The sequence below is a fragment of the Nicotiana attenuata genome, unplaced genomic scaffold, assembly GCF_001879085.1.
Source record: "Nicotiana attenuata strain UT unplaced genomic scaffold, NIATTr2, whole genome shotgun sequence".
NCBI lineage: Eukaryota > Viridiplantae > Streptophyta > Magnoliopsida > Solanales > Solanaceae > Nicotiana > Nicotiana attenuata.
The window spans coordinates 154,617-172,334 of NW_017671094.1; the positions used below are offsets into that span (position 1 = coordinate 154,617).

The 17,718-nt window shown below is 36.3% G+C and overlaps 1 protein-coding gene across 1 annotated transcript; it reads left to right on the top strand.

Annotated features, from left to right (window-relative positions):
• Positions 1-4,948: 4,948 nt before the first annotated feature.
• On the top strand, positions 4,949-15,538 carry LOC109205884 (sucrose transport protein SUC4-like). Its single transcript, XM_019368643.1, has 6 exons — positions 4,949-5,754; positions 10,001-10,743; positions 11,277-11,340; positions 11,424-11,467; positions 11,839-11,998; positions 15,125-15,538. The coding sequence occupies exons 1-5, from the start codon at positions 5,259-5,261 to the stop codon at positions 11,995-11,997; spliced, it is 1,506 nt and encodes a 501-aa protein (XP_019224188.1). The 5' UTR covers positions 4,949-5,258; the 3' UTR covers position 11,998; positions 15,125-15,538.
• The last annotated feature ends 2,180 nt before the right edge of the window (positions 15,539-17,718 follow it).

Genomic DNA, 17,718 nt, shown 5'->3' on the forward strand with positions numbered 1-17,718 from the left:
AAGAAGAAATGGGTAAGAACCTTAGTGAAAGAAGAATTGAATAAAGCGTAAAAAAAAGAGCAGCAAATACCTTCAGTGATGATTGCACTATATCATTCATCCAAGTCAAAGAACTATGACTTTCTAGCTTGGACTTTTCTACTGGGCCAATCAAGGGTTTTAACCATACGTCAGCCCGACATGATTTTTTCAAAAGATTACCATCGGCATGGACCTCAATGGTAATCTGCTTCATCCCTCCACTTCCACTTGAAGAACTAACCTCAGTACGAGGAATGGTGATAGTGGGGACTGAAGAAGAAGCCATAACAGCTTGGGGCGGAGCAGAAACAGTAGCAGTAACAACTGGCAAAGAACACACCACAGGGACAGACATGGTAAAAGAGGCAAGAGGCACTTCATCAGAAACCAAATCCAAATTCTCACTATCAAACCCACGAGAAAAAAGCTGTTCATCGGAGTCACGAGCTGCCGCAGGAGTATCATCATCAGAACTCACCAATGTAGCACTAACAGGCTCGGTCACGAGAATAGAATGGGGAGAAGTCGCTTCTTCGTCTGATAAGACGCGTCTTCTGGCCCGTGGTCTTTTAACCAAGGAACTTCCATCCTGTTCCTCTTCCTCTTCAGAATCTTGGGTCGTATCAGCTTTCCTTTTCGATGAAGAACTCAAGATTATCCCTTGAGCTCTTTCCAAAGAAACTCTGGAAGCCGCGATTGCATCAGCACTTACCCTAGGTATGGGGAACCCTGATAAAAAGAAGGATCAAATAAATTCTAAAGGAAAGATGAACAAAAATATAAAAAGAAAGCGAGTAAAGTATTTACCATGAGTTTTGACCTTCCAACCAAACCTGTGTGAAAGGTTTTTCCAAGATCTGCCTTCCATAGGCGCAACAGTCAATAACTTTTCTACCCAACCACGGAAATTGAGAATCTCGTCAACAATTCCCATGGTTGCTGAAAAAGGAGAAAGTTAAACAGCAGCGGGAGAAATAAATCCCTTCAGAAGGAAAAAAGGAAGAAAGTCGCGAGATTAAAACTCACGTGCAAAATTTCACTTTTCGGGGAATGGTACATTTTCTTCACCTACTAAACCTACAGTAGGAGCAGCAACAAATCTGGCATACCAGCCAGGATCTTTATCATTTTTAGGGCTAACTAGTACTCTCTTACTCCTCGCCACTAAAGTAAAGATCCCATGGCGGAAAAGTTTATGGGAGTAGAGGTGGATCAGATGAAAGAAAGTGAAAGGCAAATTAGCCAATCTTGCTAAGTGCCTTAGACAAGTAACAACCCTCCACACAATAGGGCCAATTTGTCCAGACAAACGTTGAAAAAATGGCAGAACTCAATAATAACAGGATCAATGGGGGATTTGAAATTCAGTGTAAAGGGATATGTATACACAAAAGAAAATCCGGTCATGTAAGATGTAATTCTTTGGTTTGCACTAGGAATTATAATAGGGAAGTCAGGGCTCCAATGGCAATCCTTACGGACAACAAAAATTAAACCTTCAGTAATCTGAGAAGGATAAACGTCAGCACGATCCAAAGAAGACATAGAAGAAACTTGATTCCTAATTGACTCTCTATCAGAGTAAAAAGATAGTTCAGAAGGGATAATTTCATCAACTAAAGGTTCACGAACTGGTTTCAGAAGGGATAATTTCATCAACTAAAGGTTCACGAACTGGGTCACTAGAGTCTTTATTTTTAGAAGAAGATCTATGTGAAAGAGAACCTCTAGTTCTGGAAGGAGGGGTGGAACTCGATGGAGGTAAAGAAACACCTCGTGTAGATGAAGACCCTAAACTACGCAATCTTCCCCCTCTTCCGCTTCTAACAGGAGAAAGGGAAAGTTCATCAACAATGGGGACTCTTTGAGGATTAGGGTTTGAAGAAGACATGGCTGTACGAGGAAGAAAACAAGAATGAATATTCTAAGATAGGTAACTTTTTATGAGAAAGACCAAAACAAAAGCTATATTTATACTCAGAAGCAACCGTCAAGGAAAAGGTGTAATGACGGAAACGCCATGATAGAAACTGTCACTTCGTAATTGATGAAGCCGCAATAAAGCCCTAAAAGACGCCGAAGAATTGCAGATCCGATTAGAAGATGCCACGTGTCACGAGCATTAAATGAAAGTGACATATGAAACGTCAGTTATGGAAAAAGTATAATGGCGGGCAAAATGCCCGCTTTAATGAAGATCCACTTCCCAAATATTCTATTGTTGAATAAATGGCAAGTGGGGGGACTATCTATATTGGGAAAATTCAAGTTAGTATATTGAATTTATTATGTGATGATATGTCATGACACATGGATCAGTAAAAGAATGACAGCTGGCAGAGAATAGTTAAAGAGGCACGAGCTTTAACAGACACGAGCAGAGGTCCAAGAAAAACAGAAGGGATAGGTGCTCGAACCTCTTGATAATTCGGAAAAGCGTCGGAGGAATGAACCTAGATAGCAAAAAAGGATAGATACGTATTATTGGTAGTTAATGAGCATTAACTACGGGAAACGTTATAGAATCTGTACTAAACAGTTACGATTGCCAATTATAACGTTGCATTAAATGTCATTAATTGCCCATAATAACTCCATTATGGGAGGAAAGAAACGTATTACTTAGAAATAGCTATAAAAGGAGAGGAATAAACATTTGTAAGGACATGAAACACTATTGGAATACACTGAATTACTTTGCTTTCTATCTTGCAACTATTCATATCAATTATTCTTATTTTTATTTGATTATCAGTAACCCGAGTTCTTCTAATAGTAAACTTTGACCGAAATTCTTATTTTTTGGTTAAACAATCAGTAACCCGTTTTTTCTAAATATAAACTTTGACCGAGAAATTTATTTTTAGTTACGCAATGTAGTTAAAAAAGGCTTTTACATACACGTGTAAACTAAATTGTATATACATACAGAAAATATCATGAGTATAATAATGCTTCACACACTAACTTGAAATTTTGAATGAAGTGGTACTAGTAGGTGAATAGACGTTTTATTAAATAATCAATCACTTTTGAGCAATGATAGATAAACATAATACTAATAGAAAGCTTAAAAAGCAAAAAATAGTCAATAATGCACAACATTGTTTAATCTTTGATTTAGAGTACCAGAGTATAAAAACCTAGGTGCTAGGCCTAAAGGCCAAAGATTCAATAACAACGAGCCAACATTGGTTAAAAAAAAAAAAAAAAATTTAGTACTAGTTCCTTTCAATCTGTTCTGTCCTCTTCCTTCTCCTCCTCCTTCTTCTTCTTCTTCGCGAGTAACTGATTAGTATTAAGATTTCAGTTCAAAATGGACCCAAAAGTTCATCACCAACTAAACGACAGTTTGCACCCATTTTAAAGAGAGTGAGGGACCTGCTGTCACAACTCATGAAAGGATTAGTTTCTAAAATTGAATAATACCGATCCTAATTAATTAGTTTAGTATATAGAATATTCTTTTCTAGATCTTTTACCCTGTTGAACCAAAGATTATGCAATAATGTTATATCCTAATTATTTTTTTGAAGCTTGTATTATCTCATCTAAATTGGAGGTTTTCTGCAGAGAACAAAATGCAGAAGTATGTTCTGTAATGTAAAGACAAAGTAGCATCATCTTCGTTCGTCTGACGAATTTATGCAAATCCTCCTTTCGGTTTTCACTTTTGACTTTAGCGTCATTTCTTATGTTCCATAGCCCATAGGAGATTGGTTTCGTCTTATTGAATTCCCACTTCTAATGATCAATTGAGCTTAACGTAACAATGATATTTAAAAGAACCTTTTTTACTATATTAGATTACTTTGGGAACAAGAATACCACTTTATGAGGTCACCTAAATGATAATAATATTGTCAATAATAAGTAGAACTAGTTACTGGAAAATTAAAGCATACAACATGCTACGATATGATAAAGTATAACTAAATTATAATTAGAAAATTGATTAGAATTCATTTAGATGACGTTCAACTAATTTTTTGCTCACACTGTCTTTCCGCTAAACTATAATCAAAATTAAAGTATTTTTCGTTTTGTGACACTTAAACAAAATAAATTATTTTATTATAAAAAATAATTTAATACTTTTAATGCAATAAAATAAAATTGAATTACTGTCTGCGTATTATTCATCTGTAGATGAGCTAGAAGGGAGGGTGGGAGAGGAAGAACCGAGGGAGAGAGAGAGAGAGTGGAAATAAGAATATACAAAGGTCAATCACGATATTTGTCAAAATTGCACGTCAAGTTGTTATCCTTGACAGTGGTACACATTTTCATCTTGTAATTCTGGATTCGCTTTACACATAGCACAAGAGATAAATTTACAAACGTGTTACAAATGTTTCTATGGAAATTGTCTTTTCATAGATGCTAAAAGCAGGGGGAAGAAAAGCTACTAGCATGAAATAAAGTTTTAATCAACGGCACTCGAGAGTTATGTAGGTAAAACATAATGATCAAAAAGCAAAAATTATCTATGACGTTAACGTCGTTTAATCTTTATTTTAGGGCACTAGATGTCACTTAGGTTAGATGCTTGTATGATTTACATGTAATGTGCCTAACTTAATACTTTAAAAGAAGACAAAATCCCTTACGTTCTATTCCTCTTTTATCATTTGGTTCTATCTCGTTATATTAATTTGATGGTATTCGTTCGACTTGCATGCCTCTTAGAAAAATAATTTAAATATGCATCCTGTACAACTTAATAATGTACATTAATTTGGATTTTAAATAAAGGAAATTATGATTTTTTTAAAATTGAAAATAGTAAAATTAGAACATACATATGTTTTTTTCATTAATATAGGCGTGTCAAAATTTAGAAAGTGGACATTTTCTATTTTCATTGATTAAAATAAAGTAGGAAATGACAGCACCCAAAAGTTGTAAAGCATATATACCAATCTCCAATATTAACCCATAATTAAACAACTAATTAGAAGTAGTCGACGTCCATATTCTCTCCGTTCCTTTTGCATAATTACGACTCTGCCCCGAGAATCATCTATTTTCCTGCTCACTATTCTCAATATATCCCGTAATTTTAACGTTCTACAAGGGCACCTTTTTTTTTTCTTTCTATTTTCTACACTCCTACATTTTCAGCACCGCCCCACTCTCCTCCCTCTTCCGCCACCTCGCCGCTCCTCCAGTATCACACACCTAAATATAAACTGAAACGCGTGTAACACACGTCAATACGTTTTGTTATTTGTACCATGCCGGAGATAGAAAGGCAGAGAACAAGGCATAGCCGACAGGCGGCGATTCGAGAACCAGCGAAAGCCAGAGTACCACTGAGACTCCTGCTTCGAGTAGCTTCAGTAGCCGGTGGAATTCAATTCGGCTGGGCACTACAATTATCACTCCTTACACCTTACGTGCAAGAGCTCGGAATACCGCATGCTTGGGCAAGCATAATATGGCTATGTGGACCGCTTTCAGGTTTACTGGTTCAGCCTTTAGTAGGTCATATGAGTGACAAGTGCACCAGTCGGTTTGGTCGCCGGCGTCCGTTTATTGTCGCCGGAGCAGTGTCGATCATGATAGCGGTGCTGATCATCGGTTTCTCCGCTGATATTGGCTGGCTTTTAGGTGATCGAGGTGAAATAAAAGTGCGAGCTATAGCGGCGTTTATTGTAGGGTTTTGGCTTCTCGATGTTGCTAATAATATGACTCAAGGTCCTTGCAGAGCTCTTCTGGCTGATCTTACCAGTAAGCTTTTCAATTCAATTTTACAGTTTAATATTTAAGTATGTATGTTTATTGCTTGTGTATTACTCTGTTTTTCTGCTTATTTTTGATGCATTTGTTAAGTGCTTTCTAAGGAAGATGAATCTTAAAACATCTCCTTTAATTTTACTTTTTCTTTGAATAAAGTATTTTTTTTAAAAGTAGCGTTTCCTCTGTTTATATGGAATAAATAGCTTTCTTCAGGGTATGACTTTAAAAAATGGAAACGCGCAGATACCTTTTTTGAAGGTAAAGTTAACGTATTAGGCACTCGTTTAGCTCAAATGGACAATGATGCCCCCGGGCCGAATGATGAGCGTGGGACCCACTGGATTCTGTTTTGTTCGGCTAAATGGCTGATGTACGCCTGTTGAATTGAGTGGTTAAGACATCGGGAATATAATTGCACTTTACTCTTCTGCATACGTATCTATATACATTACTCCATGTACACTAGAGTAGCAGCGGCTGCCCGACTAATTTTGTGGCCTAAAGTCAAATTATATGAGGGGCTTTAAATTTTTATTTTTCTTATTATTTATTTGAAGTCTAGTTTTTTAAGCTTTTCTTAGATACAAAGTTATTAATAATTTTTTTATAATCAATAACTTCTAATAAGTATTTCCCAATTGACAATATAACTAATCCATTTAACCTTTCTTGTGACATTGTTGTTCTTAGATAAGATTTTATCAATTTTAATTTTGAAAACTTCTTTCCGCTGAAGCAATGGTAACATGAGTTATGAACATTATTTCATAAGCAATTTAGGCATTTGGAAAAGAATTAAATCTTTTTATTTGATTAAGTGTATCATTTAAGCTGCTATCTTCTAATTGTACTATTTTCCTTAATACTTTTAAATCACAAAATAAATCTAAACCATCAATATCGAATTGATTATTATGCTTTAAGGAACATTCAAGATTAAGGCAATATTTTTAATTTCCAACATCTAGTGATCTTAAATAGAAAACCAAAAATATTTTCATATACTTCGAATTGTTCAAATCTATTTTTAAGTGAAAAAATAGCCTTGTCTAGCATTTATAAAAGTAATCAACTCTAAAGGACTCTTCGAAAGATTTTGAGATTTTATTATCAACATTCGCATCAAATTGTTACTTCCCATATCACACGTTTCTTACGAAATTCGGGTTCAATATTCATTTCAAGTGCAATTTCCTTGGTAGAAATCATAGCAGTTGCAAATCCTTCTTCTATATATTTGTTAAAGAAAGAAACTAAACTTTTTCACTTTACTAAACTCTTTTTCAAACTTATACAGAGTCTATTAGGTATAACAAAAAAAGGGCCCCCCACAAATATGGGGCCTAAAGCGGTTGCTTTACTTGCTTTATGGAAGCGCCGCCCCTGAGTAGTATAATATTGTATCCTTCCCGATGAATTTCAGTGGTTTGATATTTGATATTGCATTTTGATGATTTTTTACCAGCTTAGGAGGGTAATTTAACTAGGCTATGGAATTGAATGGAAGATTATATGGACTAGCTTTTCCTTTTGATAAGTAATTAATTATATGGACTAGCCCTATCACCCGTCAAGAGCAGATCTAGAATTTTTTTCAGCGGGAGCAAGCATTTTTGAGAAGTACATCTCTTCCTTTTAATCCAAATGAGGACTATGTGTGCCACAAAAACCAACGCATGGATAAAAATCAAAATAGACTGGTCAATTAGTTTTTGTACTCCTAACAATGAAAAGACCTATGTTTTGTGACCATTTTGACAAATTTTCTCTGCTAAATTGTAATAGAGTACTTCATCCTTGAAAAAATAACATGAAATAAAGAAGTTCCAGTTTTCCACTTAAAAATGTCTAGATAATAATTTAAATTTTCTTAGTAAAATATCTTTCATTATGAAGCTTGTGTTTTGAATTGGTAATTGTTTTTGCATGCTTAAAGGTAAATGTAAAACTTTGCATAACAACTTCCCAATTTCTTAAAACCCTATTCTTCATAAATATTTTGTACATGTCAATAAGGTTTTAGAAAACCTCCCTAAATTTAGAAGCGTCAACATTGCACAAAATGATGAAAAATTTGAAGCCACATGAGAACTTCTGATAAATCATTTCATAGTTTAACTGGGGCAAAGGTATAAGATCAAGTAAATAAGGTTAAATATTGTTGTTTAGCAAAACGGAAGGTAAGGCTGAATACCATAGATCCAATGTGGTCCAGTCCTTTCCCGTATCCCGCGCTTACAGAGAGCTTAGTGCACCAGACTGCCCTTTTACTGATGTTTAGCTTAGCATGCTTGGGAAGGTCAGTGCAACTACTCCCGCTCAACATCACATGAATTTGCTCCTATCACCAACCCAAATTTGCTTAATTAGCTTTATCAGGAGATGCAAAATTAGATACCATAATAGAAGCAAATCCCATGACAGGACAAGTCACACATATGATACTATAAGAATTGGAAGAAGTAGCAAATAATTCATAATCGAAAACTATTGGATAAGCTAGTAATTCTATGTCCTTGCGCACTTGCACTAGGCTTCATTTTTGTGGTGTAGTTTGGGTTTTTCTTCCTATGGACATGTGAAAACTTTTCATTGATTAAATATTGATGTCCTTATTACTCTAAAGTAGTTTCCTTCAAAAAGGAAGGGTTTGGCAGCAGCTCCTCCATCTTCAGCGGCTAACCACATGTGAATTCTGCTCTTGGTCTTGTTCTATCAAAAGTTAACGGCAAATTGAAGAGAGTGAGCAGAAGTCTTTTTGATAAGTAGAAGAAACTAAAAGTCGTACTGTAACTTCAGGTTTAGACATCTTTGGTCGATTAAGTTTGGAATTATGATACAATTAGTTGTAATATGAGGGACATATGCACCATATTCTGAATTGTGGTGACGTGCAAGAGGGTAGCATAAGCATTCAGTTTCCTGGTTCATCTTGAAAAAGCTTTTATAATTTGAAGAAAATATGGTATTGAGACTTTGTTCCTAAGAACTGATATAAGAAGAGAAAATTACCGACCAAGGATTCTTATATGCATTTTAAGGTTGATGGCATGATTGGATCATCACATCTTGAGAGTCTGCTGGAAATTAAATTAGGAAGTTTGAAAAGAAGCAAAAGAAATTATCCATTTAAGAAAGTCAAATTGCAAATTTACATATTTAGAACTTCTGAGAAAAGCAAAATTTTGGACCATTTTATTGAAGCTCAATCTCCAAGTGAAAGCAAATTATGGTTAAAAGTAGAGATTGTGTGCATGCTGAACTAGCTCCTCTCTCATCCTCCACCTTTTCCTTCAAGAAAAGAATAACAAAAAAGGAGAAATAAGGTCTGTTATCTTCCTTCGGGATTTTGTTGAAAGACGATTGCTCTCCAAAAAGAAGAAGCTCTGAAGCTGCAGCTTTATTCTTAAATCCCGTGTTAGTTTCCCACTTATTCTGAGAACGACTTTGTTGATCTTTGCTTCTGTAGTTGAAAATAAGATGGTGTCATAGGGTCCGAAATCAATTTGTTATAATCACTCAATCAGTAGATATCCAATAGTCTACAGATACTGGCCTTTAGAGGTGCACCTATTCTTTTCCTTTTTCCATCGGGTTTTGTGAGAACTCCTGAAAAGCTCAGCTTGTTTTTGAATTTAAAATCCTTGCTTACATATGCATAAAAATGTGCTAAATCTAGTTAAAAATATTTTATAGCCTTTCGAAGGAGCTAGTAAAACCTCCTCCTACTTTGCATGATAGCATCATCAATGATGCTAACTAGCGTAACCAAAATTTTAAAATGAAATTGCATTTTATTGAATTTGGCCCCTAGCTACAACCATTTGGGATAAAATAACACTAAAGTGTTGTAATGGAGCTAGCATATTTATTTTTGTAATCGTTGCATCTGCTTGATGCCTTTCAATGAAGCAACTTATTTTATCAACAACAAAAAAATAACACTAAAGTGTAAGAATGCCAAAATGGTGAAAATGGCGGCTTCGGTCTAAGTCTAACAATGCTGATGGGCTTTGCAATAGAGGGCCTCCACGGATGAATGAATGGAGAGATGGTGCTATTGCAGAGTTGATACAGGAGACCAAAAGAAAATGCTTGGCAGAGCTTAATTTTTCAGGGCGAGATGTATCAGTTTTACCATTTTGTACCATAGACTCCATTGTCATTGCTTTGTGCATATTTATATCAGGAAGTTGCCTTGAAGCTAGTGACATTTTCTATGCTTTCTAACATGCAGTGAAGGATCATAGAAGAACTCGGGTAGCAAATGCATACTTTTCGTTATTTATGGCCATTGGTAACATCCTTGGCTTTGCAACTGGATCTTACAGTGGCTGGTACAAGATTTTCCCTTTCACCCTCAATTCTGCATGCACCATCAACTGTGCCAATCTAAAGGCCGCTTTTATTCTCGACATTATTTTTATCGCAACAACTACATATATCAGCATATCGGCAGCGAATGAGCAGCCTCTAGATCCCAATCATTGCTCCTCTCATACTGGAGAAGAGATTTCCGAAACAAGCCATGGCCAAGAAGAAGCTTTTCTCTGGGAATTGCTTGGAACTTTCAAGTATTTCCCAGGTATTGTTTGGGTGATCCTGCTTGTCACTGCCCTGACATGGATTGGCTGGTTTCCATTTCTGCTGTTCGATACTGACTGGTTTGGTCGAGAAATTTATGGCGGTGAACCAAATGATGGAAAGAATTACAGTGCCGGAGTCCGAATGGGTTCATTGGGTCTAATGTTGAATTCCGTGCTTCTTGGAGTAACTTCATTGCTCATGGAGAAGCTCTGTCGAAAATGGGGGGCTGGTTTCACATGGGGAGTTTCAAATGTTGTCATGTCTCTCTGCTTTATAGCAATGCTTATAATTACTGCAGTTAGGAGTAACATAGACATTGGCCAGGGTCTTCCTCCGGATGGCATAGTTATTGCTGCGCTAATAGTATTTGCTCTTCTTGGGATCCCACTAGCTGTAAGTTGCTTGATTTTCAAGTTGCAACTAGAAATTATTTTGCACGACCACACAGGTTTATGTGTAGAACTAGTGAAATTAGAACACCTCTAAATCACACATAATTTTTTTGTGCAGAATTACTGAAATCAGAACACCTCTTAATCACATAAAATTTTCTTTCTCCGATATTCTATTATGGACAACCAACCTTTTATCTGTCTTTTTCATTTCTACTTTTGAGATTTCATCACCAAGTCTAAGACTAGCTCTTTGACTTTGTTTTATCTTAAGAAAGATTCTAACAGAAAAATTAAATGTACAAGTGAACTGTCCTTTTCAGATTTTGTTACTGTTGAAAAATGTACATAGGTATTCAGTTTGGCTGAGATATTCTTTTCATGTAATATGCCTGTCAAATATAACATGATATGGAAGGAAATTGGAGCAAGGTTATTGTTTCTAAAAGCTTCAGTTTAAACACAAGTTTCATGTGGGCTTAGAGAGAGCTTTATTTAGGTATATTATTGTATAATGCAAGCCATTTTCTGCAGATAACATACAGTGTTCCATATGCTCTGGTATCCTCAAGGATTGAAGCTCTTGGGCTAGGACAAGGTAGATTGAGTTATGTCTATTTTGATCATTATTCTGCAGGTCAAATAGAAAGTAGTGCTTCAATTGCTACTTCAACCTTGCAGGCTTGTCAATGGGCGTTCTGAACCTGGCAATTGTGTTCCCACAGGTATAAATTTGCTTGTCTCTTTCTATGGGGTTTTTGGAACAAGAACAATCCCCAAAAGGCGGTCCGACTAAACATCAAAGCCTTTATGTCGATGGATGCGTATCGACAAGCGCATTGTGTTGCGTCTTTTCAGTTTTATCTTGTAGCTGTTTTCTGTTTAGCCCTTCGTTTTGAGTTAAAACAAAATGAGGCAAGGAGCGGAATGTCACGAATGATGGAAATTTATAGTATCATTCAAGTGAATACTGAACATTAGTATTCTCATAGGTGTTTCCATGAGGAATGTCCGTTGCACCTTTTGCAGCATGTATTTTATCATTTTCCTCAAGTTGTATAGGCCAGTGAATGAAAGATTTTGTTATTGGTCACAGATCGTGGTTTCACTTGGAAGTGGACCATGGGATGAGCTATTTGGTGGTGGCAACTCACCAGCCTTTGTTGTAGCTGCACTTTCAGCATTTTCTGGTGGACTTGTAGCCATCTTGGCAATTCCCCGAACACGGGTTGAGAAGCCCAAGATCCTTCCATGAGGTATCTGCTGCTATTGTCTCTGTTTGAACTCCTTTATTGTCTATTTGTCCCCCGCATAAAAATTATCTATGTCTGGTCTTCTGAATAATAAGCTGTTTGAACCATCTTTTCCACTTAAGGACATTGTAGGGCTCTATTACATACTTGCTTCGCTCACTTCCTTTCCAATTTAGAACTAGAATAGAGGGTAAACAGAGCTTCTGCATTGTGCTGCAAAATGAAGCCTCTACCTCTTCCTTGCTGTTAGTTTCTTCACTTTCTTGTAATTCAGTTTCTATAATCAGTCAAACATCCATGCAAAGAGTGATCCCCTCAATCTTTTGTACCATCTCTAGATTCATTATCTCGAACTCAGACTTCTTTTTTTTTCCTTCCAACATTTAACATATGTCTGAAAGCATAGGAAATGAACACAGGAGAGACTCTGAGTACCAGCTTCAATAAGTTTTCATCCTTGGGATATCTTTGTCAGCACTTCACTCCTAATTTATTGTTCATGTGCCGCTCACTGACACCAGTGGCTGACCCAGGGTTTTCATTCAGGGGGGTATCAAAATATAAAAAAGTAAATATACGAGAAAGTCAAGGGGATTCAACATGTAGTATATATACATAAAAAAAAATTAACCAATCTTTATGGCGTAGTTTTCCGACGAAGGCGTGTCAATCTTGCTTCAAGGTGGCTGCGCCACTGACCGGCACAGTGCAACACTTGTACAAAGATTCATTGTCTGTCCTTTTGATTGAGCATAGTTTCTGCTCAGTCATGCGCACCCTCAGCCACTTTGATTCAACCCTTTTAAAGCGTAGCATCACGACTACGATGCATTTCGAATTATGTTTTAAGAATCTTAGCATATCTGATTTCCTTGTAATTATGCTTTAGATTAGGAAGAAATTACTCACAATAATGAGGATTTTATGCCTCTTATTGTGTATGTTTTTCGATCTTAAGAAATCTGCAAAGACTATCAAATCCTGAGAGCTTGAAGACATGACAACAACAATAAACCCAGTGTAATCCCACAAATAGGATCCGGGGAGGGTAGAGTGTACGCAGACCTTACCCCTACCTCGTGAAGATAAAGAGGATGTTTCCGATAGACCCTCGACTCAAGGACAGAAGAAAAAAAGCAGTAATAATAGCAAAGATAAGATGTCAAGATAACCGAAACGAAAGAAACAACAAGTAGTAATAAAAATCTAAGAATAGGGAAACGAAAAATAATACTAATGCATATGGTAAAAAGCTACGCCCGGTTACTCACGACCCTTCTATCCTAATTCTCAATATCCACATTCTATTATGTCCCCGGTAAGTTCAAGCTGCGCTATGTCCTGCTTAATCACTTTTCCTCAATACTTCTTTGGCCTACCTCTACCTCTACTCGGGCCCACCATGACCAACCTCTCACACTGTCACATTGGGGCATTTGCACCTTTCCTCTTCACATGCCCGTACCATCTCAGCCTCACTTCCCGTATCTTGTCCACTCGGATACCACTCTCATCTTGTCCCGAATATCTTCATTCTTAATCTTGTCTCTCCTGGTATGCCCACACATCCATCTCGGCGTCATCATTTATGCTATTCGGTATCTTCTGGAAATGAGGATACTGAGATGGATGTGTGGGCATACCAGAAGAGACAAGATTAAGAATGAAGATAAATAAAAAGAAGCTTCAGTGAACATTTTTTATTTCCTCAGTTTTTGGAGATTGAATAGTGTTAAATATACCTAAAATTCTCTTAGGTCACAGGTTTGAGCCCTGCGCCAAGCGCACTATGCTTTTAATAACTTGAGATTCTCTAATACCAGACTCCTAACAACCCCTAACAAATGTTGAACCTAATATATCCATGAGAATTAGGAGGAAAGAGCAGTCATGTTTGTAGTGTGCTTTTAAAGAGGAGAAATATTCGTGCTAGGGAATTGTAATGTTGACCTATTTTTAGAAGCATTAAGGGGATCACAACAAATGTTAAGAACTACGTCCAACCTACATACAAATAGCAAAATCAAGTTGTTTTGTCATGAACATTTGAAAGAAAACAGGTCATTGCTGATACATGGTCCAAAACTTGGCGGATAAAGGACCTTTCCTCCCTCTACCCTTCTCCACTTAAGTACCAAGCTTCTCTCTGCGGTAGGGTTCAAACCCGTGACATGCACCTAAGCCACCCATCACAAGTTGCTCTTACCAGTAGACAATGCTCTGCGGGCAAGAACAGTCTTACCTTAATTTCATAAGTCATACTTGGCTATTTCATTTAACTTTCTAAGAACTCTCAATATCTCCCTATAACACACACACACAAAAAAAAAAAAAAAAACACTCAATGGATATTAAGTAGCCAATACAACTAGTTTCGGATTGAGGTATAATTAATTGACGAGTTATTACTAAGAAGTCGAGAACCACGCCGACACAAATTTAGTCAAAGAGAAAGCAAGGAAAAATAAGTAAGGAATGTCAGTTAAAAAACAATGACTTGCGACAGCTGACAAATGTTTTCTGAAAAAAAAAGAGAGAAAAGAGAAGTGGTCAGCATGAAAAGAAATTACAAATTTGAAGAGTGCTCTATAGTTATTAATCTCCTTTTTAGAATCCTTTTCTAACCAAGTCATTGAAGAAATACATTGGTGCATGTTTGCATAATAATAATAATAATAATAACAATAATAATAATGATAATAATAATAATATTTTCCTCATTTACTCACATGCTTACAAAGTTATGATCATAAAAGGCTTTTATCATTGAAAAGAAGCTACAAAGTCAAAGAGTAAACTAAAAAAAAAAAAAGTCAGAAGTAAACTAGATTGATTAATCTCTTTTTCCCCGCGCATAGCGGGAGCCTAGTGCACCTGGCTGTCCTTTTTCATCTGCAGCCATGTTATTGAAGAAATACTTTGGAGCATCATTGCATTAAAAAATGACAACTTTTCCTCATGTAGTCTCTATGCACATGCTTACAAACTTGTGATCGGGAAAAAACTTTTATCATGTGCTTATTAACACTTGTTTTCATTCTAGAGGGACTTCTGAGTTTATTTTTCCTATTGGACTATCATTAACTTTTTCTTGAGTTGTTGGGTCATAATATTTTGTACATTGGGTAGGTTATTGATGTCATGTTGAGAGATGAGATTGATGGTGCTGGTAATTCTCCAACATTGGCCTAGGCAGGTGCTTAATTTTTCTGTTGTGGCCATTTTGACTATTCCTCAATCCGAAGGCTGAAGAGTTCCTGGAGGTATATCCTTGTATCCTATTTTTTGCATTTTTCTGATCAACCCACAATTTGTATTACCATTTTGTAAATATAGATCTTTCGCTCACGTGGTATTGATTCTAGCATTCAAGATGCTGTATTCAAGATTGTATTGTTCCATCATTTACTTGGTTGCTCAAATTGCTGCTGTGCAATTCCCTTTGGTGTTTCTCTACTTTCTAGATAAAGCAAATTTCAAATATCAGTAACTGTTCAAGAAATGTTCAGTCTATAAAGTGTGTATGCTTTGTGCATTTCCATACATCTCCAAGTATAATTGTACTCTGCAAATAGGACTACCTTTTTTCAGCTGCAAATTTCCTCAAGGCTATAACGAAATTTGTCTCATCCATATTGCTGCCAGCCATTTATAAATTTTTAGGTTTGACATACAATAAAAACTTATAATTAGCCAAGTGAAGAGGATGGCAGGTGCGCCAATAGTAATAAATGTATTCTGGAGTTACAATCTCGAGTACACATAATGGCACCCTAAACTTTTGATTCAACGGACTGATGTTTCTGCCCAAATAACCTCTGGAAGGAAGAACCTATCCATGATGTCATAGTAAAATAACCTGGTTTTAGATGCATGATGTCTAAGAAGATGGAAGATAAATACATGGAAAACTGCTGTGGAACATTATCAGGACCATCTTTTTCGGTACCTCAAAACTACAAATGTACCCTCAAGTCTCATTAAATAAACCATCTCTTGCACCAACTATTATTTCCCAAGTGCTTAGAAAGTGGCGTATAAGAACTCAAAATCTTTTACTCATGTGATAACAGAGAAAACTATTACTCAGCACCTACTCCCATGCTGAAGATTGTCCGGATATTACACATTGTTTCCTGCAAGCAATGGCCGAATACGCAATTTGATAGCATATAAAACCCTCAAGTCCAACTTTTGTACGACCAGATCCTTACTGAAGCTTTTGTAGTGCCAACGATTATTCACTAGCTGTGATGAGAACAAGTTTCACCTCAGATGTTCCATCTTATTTTTGCACAAACAGAGCAGGACACAAGTTTGTGTCTGTCTGATAGGCTATTTGGAATCGAGGTTGTTCTTTTGTCAGCTAATCATGGTAATGAAACCGGTGTCCATAGCTAATAATCCTGAAAAGGAGGTGAAGTTGCAGCTAGGAACCCAGGATCAGCCATGAGATAAGACTTTAACCAATAAGATATTTGTTTGTCATTAGACTTTATTTTTTACCAAAAATATCATTTAGCAAGCAAGCTTACTTGCTTTAGTGATTTATCAAGGTGCGTCGGAATCTCACGCAATTTGTGCATGATATTGGTTAATTCATTTAATATATTGTAACCTTTACCTTAAAATATATATATATATATATATAGTTTGGAGGCTATCTGTTCCGGCAGATTGAGACGTCGATTAAGACGTGATCTTTCACTACTACTGTGATTTTTTGTGTGTATGTGAAGCTTGGTTGATAAAGAAAGGTTCCCTTTTCTAATATTCTCTTTTTCTTGTAGCTTTTTTTTTGGTGCCTGAGAATAAATTCCTATTGTTATTGCATTATCAGTATCTATAAAAGCTTGGCTGGCTTTCGTTGCCTCTCCATGTAATGCTGCCTACCAGTGCAGATGGAAACATTTAATAAAGGTGTTCCTTGGTACGATTCATTTAAACACCATTGGAATTTTAACTGTTGCTTAGCTGAATACAAAATGCAACGCATTAATAGACGTAAGATGTCTAGATCACATCTCTGTCTACTTAATTTGAAAGATTTTGAAGTTTAATCACACATTCATTGCAAGTCCTTGTCAAAAAAATTCATTGCAATTCCTTTTACATTGAAAGACCTTTAGATTGTGGTGGCAATCTGTGATGTGGGGGTAAGAAAAAGAATAGGAGAGAAGATACTGGAAATAAGAAAAGATTAGCTACCATCCTTTTTTTGTTTTTGGAGAAGAAAAGTCGAGAATCTGAATTAGTGAATTTGTTCTGTAGTGTGCAGAGCTATCATCCTTGAAAAAATGTTGAACATATTTTAGACATCTCTGGTGGAACGACATGACAATGGCTAAAAATTCTTTTACTGTTATAAAAGGTGATTTCAACGTACTAAACTTGGCATATTATGATGCTAATGTTGTAGAAGAAGAATAAAAACTTGGCACAGATGAATTTACAGATGAACGGGCAACCGTACTTGTGAATCAGATCCAATTTTAGTTTTTAACACACTGTCAACTGTCTCATTACGATCTGATGGCATCAGCCCATATGTATATTGCTGAAGTGTGGATCCCCACCTTCCATCTGCGGATATTAGCAAAAATAGTAGCGTATTATTAAAGTAGAACAACGGCAGAAAACAGGATAAAAACAGGGTATTCAAAAGTATGTTAGCTGACTGATAAGTTTATTTTAGTCGTAAACTTGCATTTTCTTGTGAGAGT

Coding starts and splice junctions, on each gene's coding strand:
- LOC109205884 (XM_019368643.1), top strand. CDS start 5,259: ATGCCGGAGATAGAAAGGCAGAGAACAAGGCATAGCCGACAGGCGGCG. Junction 5,755..10,000: donor TCTTCTGGCTGATCTTACCA/GTAAGCTTTTCA, acceptor TCTAACATGCAG/TGAAGGATCATAGAAGAACT. Junction 11,468..11,838: donor TGGCAATTGTGTTCCCACAG/GTATAAATTTGC, acceptor TATTGGTCACAG/ATCGTGGTTTCACTTGGAAG.